This window comes from Monodon monoceros, unplaced genomic scaffold, assembly GCF_005190385.1.
Source record: "Monodon monoceros isolate NGI ecotype Baffin Bay Population unplaced genomic scaffold, NGI_Narwhal_1 Super_Scaffold_12, whole genome shotgun sequence".
In the NCBI taxonomy this organism is placed as follows: domain Eukaryota; kingdom Metazoa; phylum Chordata; class Mammalia; order Artiodactyla; family Monodontidae; genus Monodon; species Monodon monoceros.
In genome coordinates, this window is record NW_021703768.1 from 127,892,339 (window position 1) to 127,903,212 (window position 10,874).

The 10,874-nt window shown below is 45.0% G+C and overlaps 1 protein-coding gene across 3 annotated transcripts in view; it reads right to left on the reverse strand.

Moving 5' to 3' along the window:
* GLRA1 (glycine receptor alpha 1) overlaps nucleotides 1-5,094 on the reverse strand; it is an 82,371-nt gene extending 77,277 nt beyond the window's left edge. For 2 of the 3 annotated variants that reach the window (XM_029216224.1, XM_029216222.1), the window contains exon 1: nucleotides 4,747-5,088. Coding sequence is in view for 2 of the 3 variants with exons in the window: in XM_029216222.1 (XP_029072055.1) it covers nucleotides 4,747-4,802 (56 nt within the window). In the remaining variant the exon portion in view is untranslated. Of the gene's footprint in view, nucleotides 1-4,746 lie in introns of all 3 variants that reach the window. The other variant, XM_029216223.1, reaches the window with a different exon arrangement.
* Nucleotides 5,095-10,874: the final 5,780 nt, after the last annotated feature.

Genomic DNA, 10,874 nt, shown 5'->3' on the forward strand with positions numbered 1-10,874 from the left:
GGCCAGAAAGGTCATGAAACCCTCTCAAGGGCATGCCACTAGCTAAATTCTGGATCCTAGGTCTTGTGCCCTTGGTGCCAAGGCCGCTTTGCCTAAAGCAGCAGAAAACCTGCAGAATAGCATCAAGATGGCCAGGCAGGAGACAGTGCCATCCATCTTCAAAATCTTTCTGACTTCTGCCAGCTGATGAAGGAAATAAAGTTAATGACGCCCACATAAATGTGATGCTGTCGCAGGCCGTGCTCGCTGTCTGGAGGGGAGCTCTGTCTGAAGGAGGAAAAAGGTTTTTAATGTAGCTTTAAAGGGAGCAGTGTCTCCCCTTTCTGCAAGGACACGGACTGTGGCATCTGTTACCTCTGTCTCCCCTGCAGAGTGCCTAGTTTCGGACTGGACACGTAAACACATGATAAATAAATGCGTGGTGTAGAAATGAAGGCAGTGTCAGCACTGATGTAAATTCAGCCTGAGCCTTCATGGGTATGGGCCTCTGTCTTTCATGAAGACCTTATCTGAGACTGGGGGGAACTTAGGGGTGTTGGAGTCAGTTACTTGAGTTGATTGGTAAGAAAACTGAATCCCCATGAAGGGAAGAGATTCGCCAAAGCTGTGCTGCAGGGTAAGAGCAGAGCTGACTCTACCAGGAAGACTCTCAAGTCGTAGCCTAACTGCTCTTTCCACGGCACTGCTTGGTCGCAACCTCTTTCATCAAGTGGTCTCAAAAATAAATTCCCTACGTTTCCCCTGATAGTTCATTACCAGTTTTGCAAACATGCAGAAGTTATGTGCTGATTCATAACTCCATTTACCAGCCTAAGGTTCTTGTCCAAGATGTCCCTCGGGAACAAAAACATGCCATTTTCTTTTCTCTGTCTCAAGTTTCCTAAGCCCCCCAAAGAGGGTAGACTGACATTTTGATTGGCCCTAATGCGAACTTGCCCAAAGGGCATCTTTCCTTAGGGAAAAGTCCTTGGCCCACCCCAGAAGCTCCTAGGCTCTTTTTGCAGTGCCCAAAATGCAGCGGGTAAGATCTGAGGAAGAATACGGGTATGCTACCAGGAGGAAAAGATCCAGGTGGTCATGTGCTTCTCTTGGCAAGCTTGGAGAACGGGAAGCCGGAAAGGTCACCTCAGAAGAAAGCTCATTCACCTTTCAACTGGGTGGTTTTTCAGGACTGAGGTATGAAGCAATCTACTTGCCATGCTCCTTTTGACCCTAGAGTGGGTAGAGACATCTTTCCTTCAAGGTTCTGATGACCTTTCTTAGCAAGTGAGTACCATATTCAGTACAAAACCCTGTTCAAGGAAACATCTACTGGGTTGGCAGATGGAAATGACACATAAAGAAAAGCACATAAATATCGTCTTTTGGGAAAACCACCCATGGGTTAGACTTGGTTTATCTCCTCTGCCTTTATTCGCTTCTCAAGCACAAGCTAGGTCTCTGGTTGCTTCACTCTGGTGCTTTGTGTGTTCCACGGGGGCATTTTCTCAAGGAAACTAGACTTTCCTCCTCATTACAATTGGTTCATCAGAGCCCCGGGTTAAGTATTTGGTCATTCTATACCAGTGGTTCCCAACTGTGGGCAATTTTGTGCCCCACCAACCCCATCCCAGATTTCTGGCAGCGTTTGGAGACATTTTTGACTGTCATGACTGAGGGGGGCGGTTATGGGTGCCGAGGATTCTGATAAACATCTTCTAATGCACAGCTCAGCCCTCATAACACAGAATTTCCCAAAATGTTCAAAATGTCAGTAGTGCCAAGATTGAGAAACATGGTTATATACCATGGGTCTACCTGAGTTACTCAGAAGGTGAGAAAAATTGAGGGTCACCCTGAACCCTTCCCAGCCATAAGCCAGTGTACAGGCTCTGGGAATGAAATCAAGTGCCATTTGACTTGAAAGGAGGTTTGAAAGGAAGATGCTTCCATAAGAAACCATATCTTTGCCTATTATTTTTTAACCGGCCTGGATATAAAGTCCCATCCCCAATTGAAAACAAAGAGACAAAATTTAGTTTATTGAATACTTGAATATCACTCATAGAATTTTAGAACCACAGGCTTTTAAAATATCAGAGCAAGAAGTTCAGCCAAATCACCTCATTTTACTTATGGGGACACAGCTGGTGAGCACTGCAATGCTGTTTGTCCCCCAGTACCCTCTTTCTCTCTCCCCCTCAGCGCTTCCTAAGACCTCAGTTCATTCTCTTTGTTGGCACTGTGTGAGATTTCTCCCTTACTCACTTCAGTTGTTGTTTTGTTTGTTTTGCTGTCATTGTTGCCATTTTGCTGGTTATGTGCTGATGCACCAGCACTTCTGTTATCGAGAGCCTTTCCCTTTCTGGCCCCCAGATTTCCCCAACAAGGTGAGCAGCTGGCATCATTTAATCTAAGGAGTACCTGGGTGCCTGAGATGATTGGATTGGCTCGTTCCAACGCGGTGCCTGTCCCTTGGGGGAGAAGGGGTTATTCACATGGAACCTGCTAGGGAGCCAGTCTCCATTTACCCCTACACACATTCTATTGAGCCCCCAGATTTTAATGCTTCTGTATTTTCACCTAAACTTAAAAAAATGAGAGAGTTAGTAATGAAAATGCCAATTAGACAAAGAATACTTTCCCTCTTTGTGACCTTTTTTTCTCGTCTCTCTGAAAAATTGCTGAGGGTATTTCGCTAGTTCAATTCTTTTTATTATTGTTATGTTTCATGTTCTAAAACAACATTTATTCCCCAAATGATGTAGCCATTTCTATATTTTGAAAATGCAACAGTACCATCCCCTTTCCAGCTCTCCATAGTCATGACTCTTCTTATAAACACATGGCATTATATCCCATATCCATTGTAGCTCATGTCTGCCTTGATGTATGTAGGGGAAGGAGATGTGGAGTGATGCTTCCTGATAGGCCACCACCAGTAGCTTAAAGAATTAACACGGTAGATTCATAACCTTATCAAAACGACTACGATGCAAACCTTTTAGACTGTCTCCCTATTGCAAAAGACAATGTCTGGGAGAAGAAAATCAAGCATTACATCCTGTTCATCAAGAAAAAAGGAGTTGGGGGGGAGGATGTGCTTGGTCCTATTAATTTGCTCTTTAATCTCTCTGGTTCAGTTCTGTCTCAGAAAGCCAAACAGAGCATCAATTTGCATACAAATGTTACTAAGTATCCCACCTCCACAGCATTTTACAGTTCTACTGTGTATGTAGAGGAGAAATGATTTGATATTGTTAAGAGGATACTTCCTGCCCTCTTGCCAATAATGTAGCTATATTTCACAAGGCCCTGGATTGTTGCACTTTTTTCGTTCTATCTGACTCCTTAGCTATTTGTATTCTGAGTAGTGGGAAGGACTATGACCTATCAAAGAATTATTTGAACTGGAGATTAGAAGCTTTAGCATTGGGTATCTCAGAGAAGGAGAGAGGTCTTGTCTTCATCTCAAGAGAAAGACATGAAGAGAGGTTCACATATAGACCCTTACGACCTGGAGAGAGTTGTCATTCACTTAATTAATCCAACCACTGGATTAGTCAAACCAACAATTCATATGCAGAGTTCTCTATAATGTAAAAAAGAAAACAACAACAAGAATTGTTTGCTGGTTTATGATGGGAGAGACTGACATTTGTTGGTTACTTATTTTTAAAAACAACCTAGAGTGGGTTTTTCAAATGACTGTGAATCCAATGCCATGGTAAAACATGAGAGTCAGACATCTAAAATGAAGAAGATTAATGATCCCTGCAGGTCATAGAAGAAGACTAATTTTTTTTCAATTCATATAAATGGAATTTATCATAACAATCTCTGAAGATGACATGATTCACCCACTTACAAAAAGACTGTATATTTCAATGCTTCCTGAAGAGGTGATTTTTCACTTGTGCTGTCATAAGAATGCTAAGTCTACAGGCAGAAAATTTTAACCTGGGAGACCATGGGTGGGGGAACTCAGCTACTGAGTTGCAGATAGACATAAATTTAAAAAACAAAGCAAACGAGACTTGTCCATCAGTTCAGGATCTGCAGCTAGCAAGTAGAGTTTGGAAAGGTGAATGGGGGAGAGGAGGGAGTCAAAGTTTCAAAAGAGAAATGTTTCCCGGAATCTGTTCCCGAGTAGATCCACTCTGCCCGCAAGTTCAGGGCTTTCCAGCCTGAGGTCATAACGCTGTTGTTTCCAAGCACTGAGCCTCAGCAACACTCCCACCCCCACCCCGCAGCGAAAGAAAACAACAAAAAAGGAGAGAAAATGATTTTTCTGTGTCCAGCGAGTTAGAGTGCAACCTTCCCCGTCACCGCTAGTTGTCACTTGGCTCCCAGACGGGAGAGCTGAGGTTTTCGGCACTGCGGTTAGAGAGAATGCAGTCCTAATTAAACTGAGTAACTCCTAAAGCTTCCCCTTAAAGTCCTCAGCCGAGCGAGAGCCGATATGCAGGGGGGTTGGGGGCCAGTGATGGGGCGGGGGTATAGCAGGCAGAAGGACAAACAAATCACAAGAAACAGGTAAACAGCTGCCAGGGTAGCGACTGTCTCAGACCTCCACGCACAAGCCAGACACCCTGCGGGCGGGAGGGGTGGGGAGGGGGGAGGGAGGGAACGGGGATGGAAGGACCCGATTGCAGCGGTATACAGCACCCTCCTCCCCCGAAAAGAGGGGACCACGGACAGATTCAGCCTCCGTGCTCCTCTTCCCCATTTCCATCAGAGCGATGTGGTCAGTAGAAAATTGCATACCTGAAGAATACCATGGTCTCCCAAAGGTAGAGGCGAAGAGTATTGAAGCTGTACATTTTTCAGGTCCTTGTGCTTTGTAGTCCACGAGTTACGGGGGCAAAAATGTTTCAAATTGGCACTTACAAAACAGTGAGCGCTGTTGAAAAAAATAATCCAAATCCTAAGGGGAGGTGGGGAACAGGGGCGCGGAGGGAGAGCCCCAGGGGAAATTGGAGCGAGGGGGCTCTAGGTACCACGGACAGAGACAGCCTCGAAGCGGTTCAGCACCACGGAGAGCGTCCAGCCCTGCTTTTCAGGAGCGCGAAGAGTATTGCTGTTTGTGAAACTCCAGCGTGTCTGTTGGCTCCCTGCGGCGCTGGGGAGGCACGTCTGGGGGCGGGTATATTTTCTTTTTTACCCCTGTTTTTCTGTTTAAACGGCCAGCCCCGTGAAGGGAAGAAAAAAAGATCTTCTGTGGAGATCAGAGCGCTGGCCTCGGACCGTTAGATTGGGCGAGCATCCTGGGTAGGGAGAGCAGGGCTTTATGCCCCTGGGCTGGCCTGAGGGGGTTACGGGCGAGGGGAAGCGATTGATGGTGCTGCCTTCAGTTAAATCCCAGAGAATGTGCCAGGCTGGCGCATCGCGGCAGAGTCCCGGAATCTCATTCCCCTGGCTGCGTACCCGTCTGCTGTTGCCTTGCGATCCCTGTTCTCTGGTCCTCGCCGAATAAGTTATGATCGCTGCAGGAAAGGTGTCCCATTGCTCGGGGCTGCAGGCGTGAGACAGCTCAGGGCAAGTTTCAGGGGCTGCCGGGGTCCATGGCGACTCCGCGGGGCTCAGGAGCCCAAGGCTTCAGATGCATCTCGGTTTTCTGAGCTCGCCCATCTTCCTTTGGCCAGGACTCCCTTAGATCTTCAGACTTTCTTACTGCATTAATTTAACAAACTGGTGGCGAGGGGGATTGGGGGGGGGGGCGGGCGATGGCCGACGGGAGGGGGTGGAGAGGAAAAAAAGGGGGGAAAAACTCCTTAGTATCTTCAAACCCTCCCACTCGAGGTGTTCATTGGCCCGCGGCTGCGAAAACCAGATCTTTTCCCGGTTCGGCCAATCGAGTATTAGACTCTGGGTTGAGTTTAACGCTTAGAGTGCTGGAGGAGATCCGTGTCTCCCCTCTCCACTGCAGGCTGGTGGTGGAGTGGAGGAGGTTATGGAGTTAATCTCTCGAGGTCTCTCAAATTATTGCCTTTATTTTTAAGGAATGTAGTTGTATGTGAGTAAAACATACACCACGGGTCCCAGTTCAGACGTGATTTTTGGCTCAGTTTATCATCTTAAAAGGGAAGCATTGAACCAGATCCCTGAGTTTCTTTAGAGCCCCGAAGTAGTAATATTTGGCTCCAGAAAGAAAACGGAGAGGTTTCAAAAAGAAGTCTGATATATAAAGGAAGATTTCCCCCCTCTCCCTCCCCAGGGCCTCAGCGAAAGGAAAATACAGGAGAAATTCCTTGAGCAGTTTTCAGGGTCAAGAGAGAGCAGCCCTGGCCTCACTGCTGGCACTCTTTGGGGAGATAAGGAAGATATGCCCTCTTTTAACTGGACAGGAGACAGTTTTATTTACACTCACAGGTTTGGGAAACAGAGCCTCAGAGAGCTGTGGCTTGCTACAAAATAATGGTAGTGCCAACCTGTACATACAGGTATCCAGTACTTACCAACTCCCCTCTGTTTTTTCTTCCTCCTGCTTCTCTGTTTTCCCAGCTTATTTGAATCTCAGAAAGCAACTATACATTTCACTCTAGAGCCCAGCTGGGGAGGTGGAATTAATCAGATTTTCTCCAAGCTACTGGACTTTAGTGGATTAATAGCCTCTGCAGGATTTTCTGGCGGATTTGAACTGACTGGGACAGTGGGGTCTCTCTCTCCCAGCCTACTGAAAGGGAATAACCCCTCCCTCTCACCCAGTAGCTTTACGAATTCCTTCTTTTGAGTTTTTGGAGGCTGGTCCTCCCTAGAATAGTTCTTGACAGCTCAGCTCTCTCCAAGCCCAGGCTTTCTTCCCAGGAAAGAAGTCTGGAAATCTTTGTTCACTAGCCTCCTATCAGCATAGATTCACCCCCTACCCCCTACACTGTTACAGCACACCCTACATTACTTCCTTTTTCGTTGGCTGCCACACACCAGAACAGTGAGAGGTTGCTTAGAATTTCCATGAGATTCCGAGTAGTGACTGAGAAGGAAATTTTGCTTTGAAGGTGAATATTCACACGAGTTTGATACAAATTTATATTGTCAATCTATTATCTATCTATCATCTATCTATCTATCTCTAACCCTTATTAACGTGTCTTCAATGTACCAGGCACTATTGTGCACCTCATATAATCTCATTTACTTCTTATAGTCACACCTTGAGGTAAATATCATCTTTGTGAATGTGTTTGTATACTTATGTATGTGCACATTTGTGAGTTTGCTTGGGAAAGACAAACACACATATTTCTGTGTATATAACTTCACTTGCCACACCTGACTAATTCTGAAGTGAATGTGAAGTACATATGTGTATTTGTACATTTGGGTTTGTAAATGGGTTTCTGCCCACATAGGCATATATGTATGCATCTATGTGTGTCATTGATGTGCCCCTAGAGGTACTGAAGTAAACTGCGAGCTGACAACTTTGTTTTTCCTCCTCACCTGGCTAGGAAGCACCTGTGTACGTGGGTGTGGATGCAGTGTGTAGAGTTGGGTTTTCTTCTCCTTTAAGAGATGCTGTGTGTGTGTGTGCGCGCGCGCGCGTGTGTGTCTGTGTGGTGTTGCTGTTCGTGGGTGTGAATGGCTCTAAGGCTGTGGCCTGTGCAGGAGATGAGACTAATTATTACCCGTTTTCTAGTAGGCGTTTAATCTGAGGGTGCTACTTTTATTTAGCCAGCACGCATGAACTGAGAGTGTGCCAAGCATTGGGGATATGACAATACGTAAGATAAACAATAACTTGAACCTCTGGAATATGCGGTCACTTCAGAGGTTCTGTGGGAAAAGTTCCTCATGTTTTACCTTGTACCTCACATATTTCTTATGCCTATAAACAGTATACCCAGCTCTTCCTGTCTTGTGTAGGTCACTTTTGAAAATAAACAACCATAGACTTGGAGGTCAGGGATTTATGTTCTTATTATCTCTCTGCCTCAAAAAGCCTGGCTGACATTGGATAAATGACCAAACCTCTCTGGCCTAAGTCAAACGAAGATAGTCATGCCCACTCTTCTCCCCACAAGAAGCTGTAGAGAAGCAATGGCATTCAGGTCTAATCTTAGGGTGACTACCATGCTATGAAACAGAACTCTTAATGGAATGGGATGGACTGGCTTCCTCTGATGGTCCATTTCTAGTGGTAAGCATCCTTTGTAGCCTAATTCCAATACTTGATTGGTCCCTTATAGGTCCCAGTAGCCAGATTTGAGCCCTCCTAAGTATGACTAAATTATGACATGCACTGATAGTTATTTTATTACTAGAGGAGACTCATTCTTTCATTAACTCAGCAAACAATTATTGAACATTTACTATGTGTCAGGAGCTGCTCTAGGCACTGGGGATATAGCAGAGAACAAACCAGGTAAAGATCCCTCTTCTATTGAAGTATATCTTCTAGAAGATGGAGGCAGAAGATAAACAAATTAAGATGTATCAGGCAATCATAAGGATTAAAAAGAAAAAAAGCAGGGTAAACCTGGGTAAAAGGCAGAGACTAACACAGAGATGCTTGTTTCTACAGGGTGGTCAGATCAGGGACTGACTTCTGAAAAGGAGACATTTGAAAAAATGACTGAAGGAAGCGAGGGAATGAGCCTTGTAAACCTCAGGGAGGGGAGGAAGAGCTTTCCAGGCAGTAGAAAAGAAAATGCAAAGGCTGGGCTTCCCTGGTGGCGCAGTGGTAGAGAGTCCACCTGCCGATGCAGGGGACACGGGTTTGTGCCCCGGTCCGGGAGGATCCCACATGCCGCAGAGCAGCTGGGCCCTTGAGCCATGGCCACTGAGCCTGCGCGTCCCGAGCCTGTGCTCCGCAACGGGAGAGGCCACAACAGTGAGAGGCCTGCGTGCCGCAAAAAAAGAAAATGCAAAGGCCCTGAGCGGGGAGTATGCTTAGAGTGTGCAAGAAAAAGCAAGGAGGCCAGTGTGCCTGAATGGAGTGAGTGTAGGGGACGGTGCCAGGAAAGAGGTTAGGAAGTAGTTAGGGGCTAGATCGTGTTCTACCTTCAAGGCATAGCAACGGCTTTGGGTCGTATTTTGAATGAGACCCATTGGAAGGTTTTCAGCAAAGCATTAACAATATCTGACAACATTTTAACAAGATTAGTCTGGCTACTGTGTTTAGATTCAATGTGCAGGGAGGAGAGGGGCAAAATGAAAGCTGGAGACTAGTTAGGGGCTAACTGAAAAAAAAAAAATCTATGTGACACTCTTAGAGACTGCTCTTGTTTCACTCCAGAGAGGTTAAACAACTTACCCCTTAAACTAGTAGCAGAGTTGGGATAAGAATACAGGTACTGTAATTATGGCTAAAGGATCTTTCCACTGTTTTTTGCTCCAACTAAGATAAAGTTTAAGGAAATCTACAAGGGAAGAACTTTACCTGGCTTGTTACTGATATATACCTAGCACTTGGCACACCTAGTGCCTGACATATAGCAGGTGCTCAGCAACTTTCTTGCAAGGATAAATGAGTGAATAAATGAAAGCATAACAAAAAAATTCAGGCAGAGGGCCTGAAGGGAGGAAAAGAAAAGAAAGGAGTAGTGTTAATCAGGTGCGATTATGTTGTCCTGAGCCAGCTAATGTAATTAACACAATGGCAAGCCTCTGTCCAAAATGACATTCACAGAGGAGAGTGCTTGGGGCTTCAACACTGCTTTGACAGGCTCCAGTGATACTTTGTAAAGAGAGATGGATATTTGGAGCAACTAAGCGGCTTGCCTAATTGTGCTGAAGTATTATGATGAATATGGGTCTGAAAATGGGACTGTGGAAGAGCCTTTCCTCCAAGGAGCTGGTGGCTTACTGCCAGCCTTTCCTAATCCAACTTAGAAAATGAACTTGCTATTTTTTAATTTTAATTGCAAAGCAATAGTCTGTTCTTTGTGCTTTAAAGAAGGGAACTCAGAGCTACTTAGGAAATCTCAGTGGCACCAGAGAATTTTTAGCCATAGGGAGTAGATGATAAAATACTGAGAGACCGTTCCTCCCATTTTACAGACTGGTCACCCAGGGGCCAGGAAAGTGATGTGACTGGCTTAATGTATCACCACAAAGTTGAATCTAGAACTCAGGATTCCTATCTTTCAAGTTGTAGCTCCCAACTCCTTCACTCAGAGACCTAAAATAAAAGAAGAGAAGGTAAGATGAGAGAGGACAAAAGCTTCATATCACGGCTGATCAGACCCTGGATTTCTGCCTGAAGACTCCTGGATTTTCTTTCTCTGCCGGGTCTGTACTTGTACCCTGTAGCTTGACATCCATGTGAGACTTTTTATAACCTCCTAGTTCTTCATTTTCTTCTTTCTTTCCCTCAAGCCATCTCTGCCCCTTTCTTTCCGGCTTTCTGCTCAGTCTGCCCTTAACTCTGATTTCATGTTTCTTCAGTCTGTTCCTCTTATTGCGTCTCTCATCTTCTACTGCCTCTGCAAGGACTTTTGGCATCAAGAAGGTTCGGCAGAGGATACACCATTTTTTCTGAGTTTTCACTCAGTGGTTCATTCATTTGTTTAAAAAGGACGTGTATTTTGAATACTGGCTGTGTGTCTGACATGGTGCTGAGGTTTTACATGTCTAGCAAACGATTTGTTCGTTCAGTTTATTTAAAAAATTTTTTATATATATACATTTTTAACATCTTTATTGGAGTATAATTGCTTTACAATGGTGTGTTAGTTTCTTCTTTATTTAGTTTTTAAATTTAATTTTATTTATTTTTTTATACAGCAGGTTCTTATTAGTCATCTATTTTATACACATCAGTGTATACATGTCAATCCAAATCGCCCAATTCATCACACCACCAGCCCCACCCCCCCACCGCTTTCCCCGCTTGGTGTCCATACCTTTGTTCTCTACATCTGTGTCTCAATTTCTGCCCTGCAAACCAGTTC